This window comes from Cryptomeria japonica, chromosome 7, assembly GCF_030272615.1.
Source record: "Cryptomeria japonica chromosome 7, Sugi_1.0, whole genome shotgun sequence".
Classification (NCBI taxonomy): Eukaryota; Viridiplantae; Streptophyta; class Pinopsida; order Cupressales; family Cupressaceae; genus Cryptomeria; species Cryptomeria japonica.
Window position 1 is genome coordinate 21,796,041 of NC_081411.1, and position 21,136 is coordinate 21,817,176.

General features: G+C 36.3%; 1 protein-coding gene across 1 annotated transcript in view; it reads left to right on the top strand.

Moving 5' to 3' along the window:
• The first annotated feature begins 402 nt into the window (after positions 1-402).
• Positions 403-21,136, top strand: part of LOC131051898 (probable cytochrome c oxidase subunit 5C-1) — a 32,343-nt gene continuing 11,609 nt past the window's right edge. The window contains exon 1 of the mRNA XM_057986488.2: positions 403-706. Coding sequence (XP_057842471.2) covers positions 613-706 — 94 coding nt within the window. The 5' untranslated portion in view covers positions 403-612. The remainder of the gene's footprint in view (positions 707-21,136) is intronic.

Here is a 21,136-nt window from a genome sequence, read left to right on the forward strand (position 1 = left end):
GACCTTCTTTGAAGATTCAACTTCACATGTGCAAGGTCCCACACTTGGAGGTTGTTTCCATGTTTTACAACGTTGTTGAGCATCCGTGTTCAACAAGGATGCAAACTTTTGTGACAACAGTTACTTTGTTGACATTTTTTTGGACAATATTCTAATAAAAAAGTGTTTCATTATTTGAAGACACAATTGTTAATAATGAAATATTAAAATATATATAAATTTATACTCATAAATAACTGATTCTATAATATACATTTAGATTTTATCTTTCATTTCCTATTAACATAATTCTTGAATCTCCTACAATTACTAGGTAATATACTCCAATTTTTTATTAAATGAAAAAAACCAAATAAATTAAAAGTGTCTCCACTATCCTCACACTTTTACATTAATTAACGAAACGTAAGGGAGAAGCGCATGGGTACGCAGTTCTCGCCGTTACATGATTGACCCTGGACTTCTTGTGGCAAACTTCCAAATCCTCTTCCTGCTTTCCACGTACCCGAAGCGTAATAATAACAAAAACGAAACATTTTCATAAATTAAATTTTTCCCTATAAATACATTGGTTTTCTGTTGCCGTCTGCTTCTGTGAAATAAGAAAGGAAAATGCCTGCCCACAAGCTGGCTTCTCACCACGTTGTTTTGAAAGGTCCCAACCTTGTCAAGGAAATTTTCTATGGAATATCCCTAGGGCTGATGGGTATGTGCCTTAATTTACATATCCTCATATTTGTTATGCAAATCTATAATTTAATTTTTTCAATTCTTTTCTTTTTCAATGAAAGATTTCTATTCTGATTGCCTCTGTCACATTAAGCTTAAATCTGCGAATTTTGTAGTTTTAGGCTGATGTTTTCCAGCGATTTGCTAAAATGTACAAAAGGTTTTTGGATGTTTTTGTTTTTAACCTGACGAAAGATGGGATTCTCAATTAATATTCTATATTTGAGTATAAAGTTACGATTTCTGCTGATTTAGGCCAGCGATTTTTTTTTTCATTTTTTTCAATATAAATCATGAGGGAGATGACAAAAGGGTATTTAATATATGGTTTCTTCTTAATTGTTTACAGTCCAATTAAAGTAGCTTCTTAATTGATTTTATTTATTTGACCTCATTTTGAAGAAGGATTCACAAATTTTCTAATTTTAGGCGGACCATTCATCGTTTAATCAAGTAGGACCAATCATCGTTTAATCAAGTAGTTTCCTGTGATTTGTAAAAAGATTGAGGGTATGCACAAAAGGGCATTGTGACTTCTATAACTCCAAGCTATCCGGATGAATGCGAATTTAGGGTTAGTTGGGTTTCTGAAATACAATCTCTGTATATAAAGAACAGGTAATGAAGGTTTTGAGACGGTTCATATTGTAGTTAAATTGGTAGTTGAAAATAAAGGTAAATTCAATGATTTTTTTTCAATCCTAGATTTTCTGTTAGTTCATTTTTTGCTTTATTTATGAGACTACAAATTAAATAGTCTTATGGAACAATCAGCCTTGTCATCTTGATAAATCTCGGATAAGATTTTTATAAAATCCTAATTTGAGAGACGATTGTATTATTGTAATCAAGCTAGGGCTTAATTCACATGACTTAAATTCCATTAATTAAGGACTACCTTAAATGTGATGTGGGTTAAACTTGAACCACATTCATAACCATGTTAAGCTTTCAACTTGGTTGATGCCTTAAACTTTTGTTGAGCTTAAATTAAATGTGCAAATACTCGCTACACCACAACCTCACCACAACCTCTGGGGCAGTGGGCTGCCGTAGCACATTTAGGGCGATTTAAAGCAAGTTAGAATATTAGCTAATGTTCTACCATGATCCTTCGATGATTTCTTGATAATGCGCACCTGCGACCGTTTAATCCAGGGAGTGCACTATCAAACATATGTTTCCAAGAGCTTTCTTTTTCACGAAAATTAATCTTGTGTGTGGCCCTCGTTATGGGGAGAGTATGCCTTAGATGGGCTTAGACCCTTCTCATCATCTTGGCAAGTTTTCTGTCTCGCTTCTAATCGATGGCCCTTTGCATCATTGTCTGTTACTGATTGTGGTGCAGGCTTTGTATATTTCAATAAGAGTGGAGATATATTTGATGATATTTTAACATGTTTTTGAAATGAATGTTCAATGTTTAGAATGAGATCACGTTGATTTAACATTCTGGCCTATTTGTAATTTTATTTGTTTTATTAATAGGTTTTTCTGATAGAAAATTTCAGTTGAAGGATGATCTCCGATATGTTTGTAGAGTGCAGGGATTATTGCTAGTCTAAGTAACCAAGAATCCGAATAATTATCACTTATTTCTCCCTGTCTATTGCCACAACTTTGTAGTTTGTACCATATAGATGTTCTGCCACTACTTGTTCTTTTCCTTGCCATATGACAATTGATATATGGGACTCTTAGGGATTCTTATACTATCAAAACTACCTTGAGACTGTACATTTATAACTGGTTTTATGATAAGTATAAACAGTGTTTGGTAGTTCACAAAGAGTATGCTTTTTGGAATGGTGCTGGTGACTTTCAAAGCAAAGTAGCATTATTTAATGAGTATAAATACCATATCTCAGAGTGAATGTTGTTTTTAGTTCAATCCTATTCTACAATGCTTATTTGGTTATGGCTCAAAGGAATTCTGATTCACTTCGGATTACTTTCCCTTGGATTGAATCTGTAAATAGGTGAGAGAATGCAAGTTATGTTCTGTCTGCATTCAATCTTTGGTCTTTTAATGTGCTTGATATCTGCGTGAGAATAATAGTTTCCACAAAAAATATTATTTCAGCATAAAGAGCTTGAGCTTTCCACTAAGAGAAGTACAATAAGGTAAATTCAAAATGATCTTAGACTGCTCACATATCAAAATTCAATGTTGCATTTGATAAATAGGTTCAATGATGTTATATATCCATCGCATAGTACCAAAAAAATGATATACACACTTTAAGAAGAGAGACACTACAGTAGATTGTTGGGTGTTGATAACCCGAATAATCAATGCATGCGATAATGATTGCACATTCCAAGGCAAGCATAGATTGTAGTTAGTTATACTATTGTTGAGTATTCTAAACGTCCTGTATATATATATATAATAGTTGACTTAGTTTTGTTGTTTTAATCGTTGTCGTTGTAATATCAGCTTAGGTCATGTATAATCATTGTGGGTTATGAATGGTTGGGTGGACAAATTTAACAGCTGGTTAGTTGATCAACTAACAAATAGGAAGTTTGAAATTGGAGTAATGGGTCTGATGTTACATGTCAAACTTATACCCAGGTATTGCATTATGCTACACATCCTTGTTGACTAAAGCTACTGTTCTCTCCATGTATTATGTTGCATTTATGGCGTATGTGATTCTATCTTTGTAAGTAGAATAAATTGGCAGTATGACATTTTGATTAAAACATTTATGATGTTGTTGGCCTCAAGGAATTGTCGACCACTTAAGAAACCAAGTTGCTTAGCTGAAATGCAGTGTAAAGAACTGATTTGATCTGTCTATTAATAACTTCGGCAATGATTTCATAGATAGTATTGCATATATGGAGATTGTTCTGAAATCTTCAGAACTATCTGGAACCGCTTGTGGGGAATCAAAGATAAAAATGTCTCATCAAATCAGCCCATTTTTCTTTCCAGAGATTCTTTATTCTTCCACCACTTTCAACAGATCATCCTCCACAAAGTTATAAAAGAACATATATAACTTGATGGGCCAGCCATCGGGATCTGAGCTTTTGTCCTTCAGAAAAGAAAAGACCACCTCCTTCATATTAAAGCTTGAAAACCTAGTTCCCTCAACACTGTGAATATCCCAAATGGTATTCCTGTTTTCTTCATATTGATTTTTTTTTAAAATTTTTTTGTCACCCTTTTTAATCCAGATTCCATATAGCCCTGCTTTTTTGTCTCTATTTTGCATATTCTCATTTCCGCATATATCTTTTGGAATCCTTCAGTCTCTTGAGCAAGCAAGGCTCTCCTTCATTAAATACCCCACTAAAATATTTTGGCTGTAAATTTGTGCAATTTTGCTATCCACAACCTGAATGTCCTGTTGGGAGCAGTTCTACTTCTCTATTGCCCAGCCCATTTGTAATGTTTTAGCCGTTTGGGAAGAAGTATAAAATGGAAACATAGCTCACCCTTCAATTTCCTCCTGAACATGCATGCAGACATTCTTAAGTGAAAAAATGAAAGTGTTGTCCTATTATATGAAAGAAGAAAATTAAAAGGGTTTTGATGTTTTTTCTTCTGCTTTTTTGCACTTGAAGAAAAATGGGGGAGTGATCAGTGTTGAAATAGTAGCTAGCTCGGATACCTATCTATTGTATTTTAATGTTGTCAATGGCAATTAAAATACACATGTATTATCTATTATGTAAATCGAACTTAGGGCTGGGCCCAAATACATGTAACTTGTAATTATGTGTTGCTTGGGCAAGATCTATATATAATGTAACTTGTGGATAGGACAGGCCCTATAAATGTAACTTGTAATTTGGTCTGACCCTAATTGGGCGATGTAACTTGTGGTCCTATATTGAATGTAACTTGTAGATAGGGTAGGCCCAATATGTATTTTGAGCGATTATGTAATTGGGCTGGGCCCAAACTCATGTAGCGTGTGGTAAAGGCAATCAAGCAATAACGTCTTAATAGGTCAAGACCTATTTGGACGATATACATAATATTATTATTAAATTAACAAGGCAGGCCGACTTGAGACTTGACACCACAAGTCAAGTATATAAGCAAGTCATTTGCACATCATAATGAATCAATTTTATATACAAGGGGAATCATTCTTAAGGCTGTCAACACATGTAATCTGCTCTCCAACATTTGGCGATCTCTCTCTCTCTCTCTTGTGCGAACTTGCTCCTCATCCATTGTGTGAAGGCTGGCTGTTAGGTGATGCTATCAAGATCTTGCGAAGCTAATGAAGACTTGCCTTGAGCGAATTTGATGCTGATGATAAGGGCTGCAATCACCATTATCATATAAAGAGGAATTCAGATCTGCTATCGTGTTGGTTGAACAACAATCTGAGATAAGCACACTTGCCTTGTAATTGCCTACATTTGAGATAATACACATTGTACTTTGTGGCTGGGTTTTTCACCTCCAAGAGGGAGGTTTTCCCAGGGTATTGGTGTGTCTTGTTTTGTTTTTTTAGTGCTGTTACTGTTCTGTTTTTTTTTGATCGATAATTGGCCGAAGCCTGAATAGCTTTTGACTGGAGCTATGAACCAGTGGGGACATAGTAGGGAGCCCCATCCCCATTACATATCTTTGAATTATTATTGTTATTATGTTTGATTAGATTGACCCCAAGACCTTCCCCATCCTATGGAAGGCCAAGAGTCACAGCTTAGATTTCCACTTCAAATGTCCCTATTGGGAATTGAACTTGGGTCTCCACAGTGAGAACCCAGTGTTTTAACCAGTTAAGCTCAACCCCTTGGACGCTGTTACTGTTCTGTTGTAACCTGATTATTTAAGATTAACATCTGATTGTGTAAAATTAACAATCAGACCATCCTTTATTGCCAAACCAAGATCTGATTTTATATGTTCCAGCCATGATTTTCTTAGACACAAAAAATCTATCTAATGTTTTAGGGAGTTATAAATCACCTACTATATAATATAAATATTTTTAATGGCACCAGATCACAGAAATTTGCAGCTTCAAAATGATTGGAAGAAATCCAAGAGGACATTTTTCCTCCCCAGTTCTCCCCAGTTTTCTCCACTTTTCTTAGTGAAAGTTGAAATCACCTCCAATAATGATCTCTTTGATGAAATGTAGGGTGAAAAGTTCATCCTAAAAGTCTGTGATTTTGCTATGGGATGTAAAGATTGGAAAAGTGTGCTAGAATTCCCCAAATCCAAAGAATGTAAAATAATCCAAATGGAGTAAATCCAAAGAGATCAGCCTACATCTCTCATTCCACCCACAAATTGAACCTCCAAATCGACTAGAAGAACCTAAGTTTACAAATTACCATCCCTTCAAAACACCTGTTAATGATAGCAGTGCTTCCTTTTTACAGTCTTTTGTAAGTGTAAAATACCAGTTTAATGACCATTAGAAGAATAGCACGTTTTTTGCAACCAGTGCTAATTGCTAAGGCCTTTCATTTTCAGAGAGAATATTCATGACTTAAATTTCTTGGGATACATGAAGGTGCTTGTTGAAGTTGGAGCAGATATTGATGTCCTTGATAAGAACAAGAATGTTGCCCTTTGTTAGCTGCTGGCTACAGATGCAAGGAGCTGGAGTGTAGAACTGAATGATCACAAGGAAGGATCTATCGGACGTTGCTCAAAACGGTTCACATTTTAGGTCAGACATATTGTATGCAATGGTATTTAGTTTAGTGGTTGGAGTTTAAAATTGCTTGTATAGCTATAAAGTCCACAAGTTTTGGAGGTTTGGACTTAATTTGGGTTTACAAGCAGGAGTTTGGGCTTCTTTTGCACTTGCAGGGATTTGAAATGTTCACCCCTGATTTTTTATTTGTTGAGTTTGTTCTATAGAGCATTTTGAGAGAAGAAGATGGAGATGCAGAAAGTGTTTCTTTTCAGGATTCATTCATCATGTTTGATGCATGCATTAAATATATTGAATTGAAAGAGAGTGGAACATTTCATTGTATTAAACCACAAATATCACCATTACAAATCAACTAAGCATTAATCATATAACTAAAATCAGATTTGTAGAATTAATTGCAGACCTGATTACGATGCCAATAATTAGATTTTCAGACCTGTAAGTGAACTGCAATATTCTCAAAACTTCTCCAAATGACTCAGAACAGAAAGTATGAAGAACTTCCTTAAATGTCAACCTTCCCAAGAGATATTTCCACTGACACTTGGGCTGTTGCAGAGATTTCCAATTCATCCAAGGATTGGAATAACAATCAGAAATTTTCTGAGTCAAATATCAAGCACTGGAAGCACAGTGGTGACTTTGGGTTAAATTATTTAAACTGTTTTATGCACCTTTTAGCCCCAAAACACCACAAACCCGCTTTCAAAAGTCCTAGGTGCCAACAGTGAGCAGTATTTTGCAGCCTCAAAGGAAGGTAAGATGTCCTCAATCACCCACATGCTAAAAAGAGGAATGGTATGTGTTGATGTGTGTTTTGTGACATTCTCCAACACAGAATAAAATACCAAGTATTTTATCCTCTCTTGAACAAGGAAACCTCAAATGCTAAACAATGTGAACAAACAAGGCAACCCCAAGGTTTAGACATGTTAAATCTTGACAATGCAATGGATAGACTTAGTGAATGATGTGATTTTGCTGTTTGACAAAGGGACTTATGCCATCGTTCTATAAAGAAGCTGGAACTTGAACATCTAAACTGATGTGAACTTCAAATAAAAGACCAAAAGCCATAAGGTTAGAGAAATCTAAGCTAAACCTAAGGACAATGATGATAAGGGATAGTGCTTAGATAAGTGGATTCCTTAAGTCAAGCTTTGCTTCGCCATGATAACAACAACTACACAAAACTGATGCGATCTCCAAAGGTAGTGAATGATTTTCATTATTGCGAACATCCATCCAAATACCCAATGCTGGCGCAATCCAAATGAACATCCACAATTGAATTATTGCCAAATGCAGTTCAGACTAACTATGCACTGCAATTTGCATTCAACAAACTAGAAATGGTATGAATTAAGGATTTCATCTCATATCTCCACATTTTTCCATTACAATCAACAAACTGCAACAAAATATTGAGAAGTAGAAACCATGCAAAATTTTCAAACAACACACTGTCATGCCCCTCTTGAGGTTAGGGCTTTATAAATACGAATCTCAACACTAAATAAAATAAACAACTGAGGGTTAGGGTCGACACAGAGACAAGAAATTAAAATTATCATAACAATAAAATAAACACTCAAATGTTTAGGTCCGACCTAGGGTTTAAGGGCAAACAATAAATATTATCACTAAATATTAAATAATTATGGGCTGACTTCATTATTAAATATACAATGAAATAAAATGTACACCCTATGCTTGACTGACCCCCTTCCTTGTATAATCGCTTCCCATAAAGAGTTATACATAAATAAATCCAAACATAATTTCTTTTTGTAGGCCAACCTGCAGATGCTTGGCGCCTTGTTTTGTTGTTTTTAGAAAATGAAAATAAAATACAGATGTATTTAATGCAGTTGGGCCAACCTATTTGGAGAGGTGCACCCCCTTGGATTAAGAGGTGTTTTTGCAAAGTATAAAATAAAGGTTATTTTGGGGAAAAACAAGCAAGAAGTTAGGGAATATAATTCCTATTTAAACAGACTTGGAGCAGAAAGAGAGCAGATTATTAGGAGCAGATTGTATTTGAGATTCTTGTGCATACATTAAAGAATCAATTGCAGATCTGATAGTTAAATTGATCACTAGTGAACTGGATCAGGTCCTAGTGCATACGAAGAGCAGATTAATAGCAGCAATCGAGCCATAAGATCATATCAGAGTTTGCTATTTATAACAGGCAGTGGGCAAAATATAAGGTGATCCAGAAAGGGGACATTACAAGTGGTATTACAGCTTTGATCCTGCCAGCCTGCAGGGTAAAGCTAAAACAATGCATTCTAGTTCAACAAAAAAGCCCATGTAGCCATAAACATGCTGTTAATGCTATGGACAGTGACATACTTGAAAAGAATATGACAGTCTTTGTGGTGCAAGGAAAACGATGGAAATATAAGAATACAGTGCCAAGGAACAAACATGATAAAGGTTTAATAGACAACAGTCTATTTAAAGCTATGGGGAATTTATAAACAACAAAGTGAGGTTATAAAATTGGTGCTTCATCATAGAGGACAATCCTTTGTCCTATGCATGGAGACAGTGGGTTATCATAGATGTCATAACAGTGCTAGCAGAAAAACGAAAAGAAGGTTTGTCTATTCTAAAACAATCATTAAGAAAAAATTAAGATTTAGAAATACAAAGTGACAGTAACAGTCCCTGTGATAAGAATCACAGATTACAAGGTTAATTGCCATGCATGACCTAAAAGACAAGGAAATTAGAACTAAGGACAGTCAACTCACAGTCCTAAATGACAGTCTTTATGATGAAGCAACTAAGAAGGTATTGATAGAGTTTGTTAGAAGGGGCAATAGAAAGTTATGTGGGACAATCTCTAAAATGGGTGACAAAAGAGGCACAGAAAGGCATAGTTTTGAAATCATGCGAGACATAAAGCACAAATGTAACAATTGATAGATGACTATGGACTGTAGGTTAACTGAGGAGTAGAGGGAAATGACCGATACAAACATTGTCATGAGGCACATGGAAGACAGGTCAGCATCATGCCTAAAGAACAATCTCTAGAAGCCTGAGGTGCATGAAATACATGGCAGTGAGGTGAGCTTGAGCAAAATGCAAGATGATAGTGAAACAAAGAAGGTAGATTTCAGCATGAATTGAAGTAGATAGTAATGGGCAATATAACAACAGTCATGTGATTAGTGGACAACAAACTCAAAGTCAAACCCTTGACAAACATGAAGGGTAGAACAAGGTTTACAATAGAGAAGATGTAATGTACCCTACTAAGATTAGGCTTGATTTAACCATAATTAATCTATCCCAATACACTTAAGACTTAACTAGATTGTTTTGGAGACAGTTCTATCTTAACAAATCAGTGATATTCCATAATTCAATCAATTAACTTGTTAATAAGTAAATTGTTTATCTATTATGCATTCATAATTCTTATTGCAAGTGTCAACCTTTGTTACTATTTCAGTTTAAGGAAGAAGAATAGGAATGCTACCAAAGTGCTTAGAGACCAAACACAATAGGTTCCCTCACAGTTTGCACATTCAAGCCCTAACCTATCTTGTGTTTATACCCTCAAGGTTTATGGGTCGCTGATCCCTACCCTATCTTGGAAATTCATCCTATTGATTGGATTTAGGCTGCCCCTCTTTGAAAACATCTCAATTCCCCAATTCTTAAATACTGACAGACGTAACAGAAAACATATTCTTCTTTCTAATATTAATTTAAGAATTCTTCTGATTTATGTTCTACTATTTATTCGTCTGATCAAAATATTATTTCTATGTATATATATATATATTTTAATTCATTTATAGATATTATTATTATTATATACAATTGCAGAGAAGTCCTCAGAAAATATTATAATAATTATAATTATTATATTATTATTAATATTTATATTATCTGCATAAGAAACGACAGCAACTTCATATTTTAAGCATACCAATTAAGTGTATCCCACACATTACCGAAGTGCATCCCACACATATTACCGTGAGCAGAGATGTTACTGCCTGTAACTTTCTGACAGTTTCTGATTCTGTCAGCACTTTATCCTTGCTGTCCTCCTTTCTTATTTCTTCATTTCCCCATCTACTTTCTTTTCTTATATCTTCGCACAATGGGAAGGGATGCATTTTGGGAGACACGTCTCTTCTCTCCATAATCAGTTTGCACCTTTTCATAACATGACTACATAGACCTGCATACTAATGATTATTTTATTATCTCTTTAATTGCTTCTTGCTCATTAGATAACTAATCATCTGATTAGGATAATGGCTGGTTTCTGTCATTCTGACTTTATCGACCCCCTTAAATAATTCTTCTCCAAGCGATAACCTCTTAATCGTGCCTTTTCATCCACAAGCAAATCGGTTATTGGTTAACTAACCATATGTTTGATTATTGATAGAATTAAGGATATTAATCCTTAGCTGATGCTAACTGTTATTAATCTTAACGACCATCTTCAACTTATTCAGATTGCTATCCCTTCACATGAGTCCGTCATTCATCGTTCCTTAATACATGTTATTACAGATGACCAATCCTTTGTCTTTCATAATTTGAATAATAACATCAGTCACTGTCTCTTAATCCTTGATAATCTTGGACATTGCCACCGATCAATGTACATTATCATTTCTATCTTCCAAAGCTGTTTGACGATTATTATTGGTCACTTATAGTCATTCTTACTTATTGATTGGAAACCACGTTAACTCTTTGTCCAAGCGATCAGTGCCTCCTTCTGATTTGTAGTATGCCTTCATGGTTGCTTCCCTCTTTGCTACGTAGCTTTCCTTGTTTCTTTTATATATGTATGCAAAGGCAGACAAATCTGACATGTGTCAGATTTGGTCTGCCGCTATGTTTAAATTTAATAGTAATTAATATTGACTGCAAATTAATATTTTATTTAATAATTGATTATTAGAGAGATAAATGGTTATTCATTATTCAATAATATAGCTGATAGAAATAAATGGATGATTGATCAGTACTAAATAAGTATATTGATATTTGATTTAATTTAATTTTTATGTTTATTCTTTTGTATTTTAATTTTGTTATCGTTATTTATTATTAAATTATATTTCAAAGTTGGGACATCACAGAGGAGTGAAAAAGTGATAGAGACAAGTCATATAACCTGTAGTAATTCACAGATTGTCAAATGTAGCATGAAAGAAGGATATCAATAGTCATTATGAGGCCTCAAGACGATAAATAAAGCTTTATTAAAAATGACATTTGCAGAATGACCAAATGCTTGAACAAGAAAAAATCAAATATGTCTTATGACATATAGTTATTCAAAAGATTTCATGCAGCAATATAAACATGACTAGAAGACAAATCAAGCAGATCGATCAATACCTAAATCTGATGTAAGGATATCAGTTTGGGATATATATCAGCTATATATTGCATCGGCGATTTGTTAGAGAGATGCAGTTTATTGACTCCCCCAAACTAAGTACACCACCTCAAGAGATGGATCTAGTCTTGGTTGGACGTGCCTGCCTTTCGTGGGCCAAATGATGAATTGATTACCCCAAGAGATGGATTTAGTCTTGATTGGATGTTCCTACCTCTTGTGCACCAAATGATGAAGTGATTACCGTGAGAGATGGATCTGATCCTGGTTGGATGTTCCTGCCTCTTGTGGGCCAAATGATGAATTGATTACCGTAAGAGATGGATCTTGTCCTAGTTGTACGTTCTTGCCTCTTGTGGGCTAAGTGATGAATTGATTACCCCAAGAGATGGATCTGGTCCTGGTTGGACATTCCTTTCTTTTGATGACCCCAAGAGATGTATGTTCTTGCCTCTTGTTTGGCAAGTGATGAATTGATTCCCCCAAGAGCATACTAATTTTTTATGTATTACAAATATATATGAAATCAAGTATGACTGTCATACATATTGCAGTCTATTTTAATATTACTACTAATTCTGCATAAGAACATTATCAGGCTTCATATATTAAGCAATGCATACCACCAAGATCAAGGATGTTACTGCCTGAAAATTAATAACAGTTCTGATCTGATCTGATCGATGGTGATCTCACTGTATGCTTTGATTCCTTTCCTTTATATCTGTCAATGTGAGGGAGGGGTCACACCTCTTCATCATGTATGCCCTTTGGCAAGAGACATACCCTTTCACCATTAGCACCGTTTGAAAGAGTGCAACTCTTCAACATTTCTGCCCTTTGAAAGGGACACAACTTTTCACAATGATTCCCAAATCATCCCCCTCTCAAATGAGGTTCTCTTCTCCCTTTTATATCTCACGTTTGAGGGAGTCGCAACTTTTCATTCCATGTCTTTTGACCATTCATTAATTTAATTATATTCTTTTATATTTTAATTTTATTCTTTTGAATTCTAATTTTATAATTATTATTTACCATTAATTTCTATTTCAAAGTGGGGACATTACAGTTCGCCCCACTCAAGATTGCTTGTCATCAAGTAATGATCATGGAGTGTTCAAAATGATTCCCAATATGAAATGGCTTTGGAAACACACATGGAATAAACATGCTGGAAACATACCAGGCATGAACCAAACGCTGAACATACACATAAAAACATAGAGCATACAAATGGATATATGCAAACACAGAGCATACACGCAAATACACGTATTATTAGATTACTTCTTATTGACTAGAATGATTCATTGATTCATATTTACCCTACAGGATTGCAAGATCAAAGCTCTGATACCATCTATAATGTCCTCGAATTATAATTATAACAAATTAGCGTGGGGTTACTCTTAACTAAGTAAGATTTATGATACTTCTTACTAGGAAGCTCAACATAGTTCAACATAACTATTATGCTTAGATTCAATTATTGCAACTAATGAACAATTAGCTTTCATAATAAATTTTGTTTGCCATTATAATTAAGCTCCAATCCCTAACTTTAGCCTAATCCTCAACCCTATGAAGGATGGGAAATAACCATGTTAGGGTGCTAGAAACTATCCTTCACAAATAGTGTCTTTGTCTGATGTAACGCATGCCCATTCCACTGTAGGTCTTATCTATTACCCTTGTATGATGTAGCATGGTCCATTCCACAGCAAGACTTCCTATCTTGTGAGGCGTTAATACAGCCTCTCCCTAACATCCCCACATTCAATCCTTCTTAGGGGCAATAGGAAAGATTAAAGATTAGGCTACAATATAACAATTCTTAGTGAAACCCATTGGTCCTTGACCATCAGGGTTTCCTCTTAATAGCTAAGATTGATACATGGAAGAAGAAAGAGTGAAGCCATTGAGGACCACTAAGCTAATATGAGATCAAATTAAGTAACTTTTGCAGGTTGGAGCTAAAGTTGACAAAGCTTTGTAATATAGTAAAAATTCTTAAATGCTTGGTTGAAGTTGTCAAGAGATTGCATCCCTCATAGGTCTTGAGGCATATATGAAACTCATGTTTACAATGTGGATTGTTCTCTAGCAGAGGTTGCATCCATGGATGATAGAGTAACCCAAGTGATAACCTGGACCAATGAATGGGTTGATTCTACGTTTTCTATGTTGGACTTGCCTGAACCCACTACACAAGAACAACCCAAGAATAAATTTGGAGAATCTTCCAAGGCAGGAGGATCCTCCAAAACAGGAGAATCTTCCAAGTGGGGAGAGCCTTCCAAGGCTCCTTCTAGAAGACTTAAAGACAAAATAGGAGTCTTCCAAACACGCTGCCACTAAATTCAAAGAGAATCCTGAACCTTCTAGAGTAGCTACCACCAAGACTAAGGGTAAAGATGTCTCCAAAGAAGCAAAGATCTATAAGAGGGAAAGAGTGAAAAGAAGATTAGAGCTTGAGACCTCTCGAGAAGAAGAGGAAGAGGTGGAAATCCCTTAAGAGAAAGAAGAGAGCTTGCATTGAAGTCGCTTCTCCATCTCTTGCTGCACAAAATGTATCATCTTGATCTTCCACTCCACCTCATGAATCACCTTTCTCTTCTCCTTCTGCAGAAAGAAACCCTTCACCTTCCCTTCCACATAAGTCTCCATAACCACCACTAAAAGCTCCTACTCCACCCTGACCAGCTCATCCGTCCCCACCAAGGGATTCTAGCATCATCTCTCACCCTAGTCCAACATAAGAGGAGGCATCCCAAGACAAGGAGGTCCCTCCAGTAGTACCTATGGATGACAGAGCTGAGAAGGGAGGAGAGAATGAAGAAGTTAATGTGCCACCAAGGTGTTGACGTGGATGGAATCGCATCGTTGCAAACTCCATACGGCCAACGCAGAATAGAATAGCCGACTGATTATCCTACTCTCTCTTGAGATAAGGAAGTCTCTAATGCTGTTTTCTAAGTTTGATCAAAGGAGACTACCTCAAGGTTTCTTTTGTCAGGTCTTGACTGCGGGATCTCTCAGTGGCTTGATGTGTTTATGCTGGAAACACAAGGGGGACTTACGATGTGCAACAAGCTAGTCTGCTGTGATTCTCGAATTACGTAATAAAGAGCAAAAGGAAAGGTTTAGGAGATCTAAAACTAACAACACGGGTATGCGGGTAGACAGATTCAACATAACCAATTCCTGCTTGGCCAGAATGGCTCACAACCTTGCAGGAACGGTGCAATCTTCAAAGGAACTTGGAAGATTTTTAGATTGGAGACACACGGCTAAGCACCCAATTTTGGCGCAGCTCAGACGGACACCTGCAATTGAACTAAGCACAATCGAAGGCTCAGGTTAACCACACAAAAGGATATACAATCAGCATATCCTCAGTGGTATGAGCCCGAATCTATCAAATACCTGCACACCCAAAACATAAAGATCTATCTAAAATGCTGAAAGAAACCATGCAAACAGGATGAAAACAAGACAATAAACACCAAATCAATGTTCATATATTGATCTCAACTGCCTATTACAACAATTTCTGCAGCATCTCTATGCTACTGCTAAGATCTAACCTATTCTAACTCTAAAATCTAACTATCTAGCAATTTCTAACCCTTTCTAACAATCTCTCAATCTCTAACAATCTCTAACAATCTAACCCTTTACAGAAGAAAGGCCTCTGCCTTTTATAGATATTACAATTTTGAATCAGAGGCCAGGATGGACTGCATCCAAGGGCCCTGATCTGTCTTCCAGAAGCTGGCAGCCTTGACCCATGCCTAATTAATTCTCAGTTATCCAAACAGCAACTATCTCAACTACCTGCCACTATTTGGCTTTAATTCAGGTCTATCCAATCTTCTTGGTGGTTGGGAATAGTTATCCACAAAAATATCTTGCACGGGACCCATAGGCAGTTTTACAATAAAGCAATTTCAGCCTTAAAACTGAATTTCTGGACTTAAATCCAGCTGTGTGCTTCTTTGAGAATGCATTAGCATTCAGAGTGTTCTTTTGATTTTTGCCTCCAATTTCGCCAGTGGACTTCATCTATGTTCAACGGCACGGGTCCCAATGCTCGGTTGCTCTTGCGCTCCTGTATCTTTCTTTTTCAATCTTCAGCGCTTGGCCTTGAATTGCGATCCTTCTTTGATTTGCATTTTCAGGTCTTTCTCCTGGTTCTTCGATGACGTCCTGCAATCAACCAATTTCATTTCATTAAATTAATTTGAAAAATTAAATAATTTAATTTAACAAACATTAAATTTAATGGCGTCTGGCTTGAGAAGCGCTTTGCAAGATGTATCTTGAAAATGCTTCTCTTTCTCTTCGATTGTGAAATCCGATCCTTGGTCTTTTACTTCTGCGTGATTTTACCTTTCGAGTCTTGGACGTTTTAAATGGGTTTATGGCGCGATTCTGGAGGTTTGGAGAACTTCTGCAAATTTTAAAACTCTAACTCTCATGCTTTTCTGGTGAATTTTGGAGAACTTAGACATTTTGAATTGGAGATATTTTCGGAACATGGGGAGTTTTGCAACTTTCGACGCTTGCATATATTTCGCAAATTTTAAAGGCAAATTCGGACCTTATGACATGTTTGGCAAATTTCGGAGCTTACACATATTTTGCAAATTGCGATTTTCAAACTTTTCGCCCCAGGGTCCGAAAATGGACACTTAAGTGTATTTTCAGAGCTTTTCACGCGTTTTCTTGGCGAACTCTATCATTTTCGGAGCTAAACCACCCTTTGCAATTTTGATGGGTTTTAAAATTTCGGGGTTGGGGTCCGAAATGGGTGTCTAAGGCAAACTTCGGACGCTCAACGCCTTTTGGCGAATTTACCCAGATTTCGGACCATAAGGCATATTTCGCAATTTTAGAAGAATTTCGGACCTAAAAACGCGTTTGGAAATTTCGCGATTTTAATGTGAACTTCAGAGGTAGGGTCCGAAATTGGGCGTTTAAGTGTTTTTCGGGGCTTGAAGCGCTTTCGCCAGTTTTCGGACCTAGTGCGTCCTTTTATATTTCGCGCTTTTAAACCCAGGGGTCCGAAAATGGATATTTCGGGTTTTCGGACCTGAAGCGTCCGTTTTAAAACTATGCGCTTTCTTTATTTTCTTCCAAGGGTCCGAAAAGAGGGACTTAAGTGATTTCGGACCTGGAGGCGCTTTTGCAAAATCGCGTTTTTTAACATTTCGCCCCAGGGTCCGAAAATGGACTCTTAAAGTGTTTTTCGGACCTTGAAACACTTTTTTGCGATTTTGTCATATTTAGAAATTTCGGCCCTAGGGTCCGAAAATGATGTTTAAAGTGAATCTCGGGCCTTGAGGGTCGTTTGGCAACTTTTAACTTTTGTCTTCTGGGTCCGAAAATGAGCATATGGAATATAACATTCTTATACTTTAAGTTATATTCCATATATACTTTCAGGATGTTTGAGAGTGGTTTCAGACCTCCAGGAGTTATATTGCAAATTCTAGTTTTTGGAGGTTTCCTCAGTTTTCAGAGTTAGCCAAATTTCAGGATCAGGGAATTCCAGACTTAGCCAAATTTCAGGATCAGGACAGAAAGGCACAAATTGGGGGTCCCTGTCCAAGACGGGGATGGGTGTGCGATTCGCACAACACAAGGCAAGACGAAGAAACATAAGACAAGGAAGTTCCTTTTGAAGGAGCACATGAAGAAGAGGGAGATAGTGAAGGAGATGATGAAAATGCATAGCAAGAGGATGAAGGAGGAGATAAGAGAGAAGACAGGCAAACCTAAGCTAGAGGAAAAGGAACACGACGAAGAAGGTGACAAAGCACCAGAGGGTCCAAAGGAGCAGGATACATAACCACGAGTATCCAAGTCCCTTGATTCTTTTCTTCCAAAAGATACAACTGATTCATCAAGCCTATGGTTAAACCAGATTGTACAAAAGAGACAAAGGAGGTATGTGCACCCGATGAGGAGGATTTTATAGTTTTAGAAGAAGTTTTTAAAACTTCCGGGAGCAAGAGAACAAGAGCCAAAAAATTATATACAATAACTATTGATCAGCAAGAGCACATAGGATTGCTCAACAGCAATTCATTTGGTGGATAAACTTGAGGCAAATATGCAAGCTAGTGACTATTAAGTTCAAGAAATGTTCTTAGGAGTATATATAAGGGCATAGAAGTTACAGTCATTGCAACAGATGGTGGCCACCATTTTAAAGAGAATGTAGAAGGATGAAACCGCAAAAGAAGAATTGAAAACCTAAGTTATATAGCTTCTAACATATGTGAATCACTTAGTGGGTCCAGTTGGTTCTGCCACTCATTTGAGTTTACAAGCAGCATTAAATAAGGATGCTCTGCATACAGACCCTGGTGAATTTCTCTCAGCTGCCAAATAATGGAGAGACGACTTACAAAATTTAGGAGATGGGATAACAAAGAAGGCTATAAAAGCCTATCATTTATTAAGTGATGACATCAAATGCAAATGGACATCGAAGAAAGCCTGATGATGTGGGAGTATTATGTCTCAATTTTGCAAAAAATGAAGTCAATTAGTCTAGAGGAGCTGTTCAAGGCTTCTGTTCTTGATAAAGAAGATCAAGATAAGCCCAAAGAATGGCTAAAAGCAAGCCGACTAAAAGTCAAGGTCTTAAAGAAATGCAAGGACAAAATGGCGAAGAATCAAAATTCTGTGGACCAGTTGTTAAACAAGAATTGACGAATTCATTGGGAACCTTTCTTGCACCTTCTGGTAAACCCCTGTAATAGGAGAGATATCTCAAGAGTTCTCAGATAACCTCTACCAGCTGGTCTCTAAAGGATCAATTGATGGAATGATGCATCAAAAAGTAGAACTGCAGGCATTTCCGGAAGAATTAACAAGTCTGAAGAAAGTACGATTTTTTTTTTTTGGAGAAATCCATGTATTCTCAAGGTATCAGAATGAAGTATGTCAAAGGTCCAGTGCAGAGGAAATTGGAGAATTCCATGTATTCTCAAGGTATTAGATTCTTAGAATGAAGTATGTCAACGGTAACCTTGATGGCTTGAATGAAATGGTGAATGCATTTGTGGAAGCAGTCCTGGATAAGCCAATCAACTAGATAAGGCATTGCATGCTGTTCTCAGACAGGGCACCGATAAACAGGTTGTTCTTCTAGCTCGAAGGGTCAACTGAGAGTTCTCTTGATGCATGGAAATTTTTGGCGGCACTAACTACCAATCTTCAGCATCAAAAATTATTTATTCTTTTAATAAATCAACATGGGTTTTGTAGTTCTAGGCCATTGAGTTAATTGCCTAATGTAATTGTTTTAACTGATAGTGACTCCTAGTTAAATTTTTGATTGATTAGTTTTAGTTTGAGTTTTGGTGTATATATTTTGCTTTTAGCGTTTGGATTAAGGGTTATAAATCATTTTTATTGCATAAACAGACATTTTTGCAAGACCTAGCATGAGAACTCTACTGAGAGTTGTACAAGTTTTGTAGTCTCATTAATTCAAAGCAGAATGCCAGTTTCATGCTTAAGCGATTTTCTGATCATTAGTATTGGTATGATTTAATTCTATTTCGCCTAAGTTGGATAAATTGGTAGAATCATTAGTGAAAGTGCTTACATAGAAATTTGTCTTAGGTTAGCACATGGTGAATGTCATTCTGATTAGATGAATCTCAAAATATCTGTTATTTGTTTTTCTCAGATGATTGCATCAGTGCTATATATTATAACTTGATATTTATATTAATATCATATTTATTAAATTATTAATAATTAATAATTATAATATTATAATTATATTGCAATATAATATTATAACTTTTTGTAAGGTTTATAAATATATCTGTGTATACAAATTAAAAATACTAAGGGATATGTGTTGTTCTGCTGCATATATATGTGTATGTATGTGATTTTTACGGATGAACCCAAAACAAATCTGGATCCGAACCAGACCTGGTAGCTTAGCAGTCATTTTCTGCTATGCTTTTTATGGCATCATTCAGCATCCCTCCTCCCCTCTTTAGTTTATACTTTGTTTTTAAAGTATCCCGTTCAAATAGTATAATTCAAAATTAGTTCTCTCTAAAATGCTATCTGTTTTTTTATGCACTTTCATTAGTGGTTAAGGTTCTACTGATGAGGCCCCCTGCATTTAGGAGATTAAATGTTGAAGAGATGTGAGAGAAAGAAAAGAGAGAGAGGCAGAGGGAGAGATTGAGGGTAGGCCATAAACATCCATATGCATGCATAATCATCCACCCATACACAAAAAACATCATAATGCATAGTCAGTGGTCCATCACTATATATTCGAAAATGTCCCAATAAATATGTCCATGTCATCATACACCGTAATCATCTAATGTCATCAAAAGAATCATATGTATGAATCGTCTAGATACATATACACATGAGCTCAAAAATTTGCTTAAAATTGGTTCTAGTTAGGAATCGCCTAGAGCTCCCTCCAGAGCTCCCTCCCTCGGACTGGGTCAGTGTCTTTTGTCCCTGTCCTCACTCTCTCTTGAGGGCTGTGCCCCTCCTACTGACTCCTGTGGTGGCCCCATCTGTGACCCTATCTTGTAGTGGGATGCTCTACTCCTGAATTAAATCATCTCATTATATAAATAGAATATTAATTTGAATATAAATCTTTGTTGTTTTCAATTGTCCTTTGGTCTATTCATGAAGTTGAGTAGATTACAAAGAGCCCACCAAGGATCAAGTCTTGTTGAAGGCGAAGAGTGAACGCTTGGAAGGGATGAGGCTGGGATTATATCCTAGGCACTGTGATAGATTGGATACATTTCAGTCCTTGGCACTATAAGTTGAGGTGTTGTTATTCTTTCACCTGAGGTGATTGACAATTGTGCTTCTGATACCAATAGATTGCTAAAAAAGATCTTGGATGTCCATCCTTACAACTAAAAAAGTTATCTGATCTTTGTGTAGTTCTCGAGGATAGAAATAAAGAATGAGAATCAGCAGTTCGTTGGGGATCTATGCATTTTTGTGAAGTGGTTAAGGATTTTACTGATGAGGCATTTTGAATTTACGAGAGCCAAAAAATGAATTAAATAATCTCTTATAAATCAAACGTTAGACTGAATGCAAATCTCATATGTTTGTGTAGCTCTGAAACATGGGAAGTAAGAAAGAATATATCTAAGTTACCGGTTCAGGTTTGGATTCAGGTTTGGATTCGGCAATTTTTTTTCTTGGGTACGGGTACGGGTTCGTTCGTACGCGCGCGCGCACACACACACACATACATGTCATATACTATATATATGTTCAAGCATCAAAATTATATATGTTCACAGTTCAAACATACAAATATGAAACATACAATGTA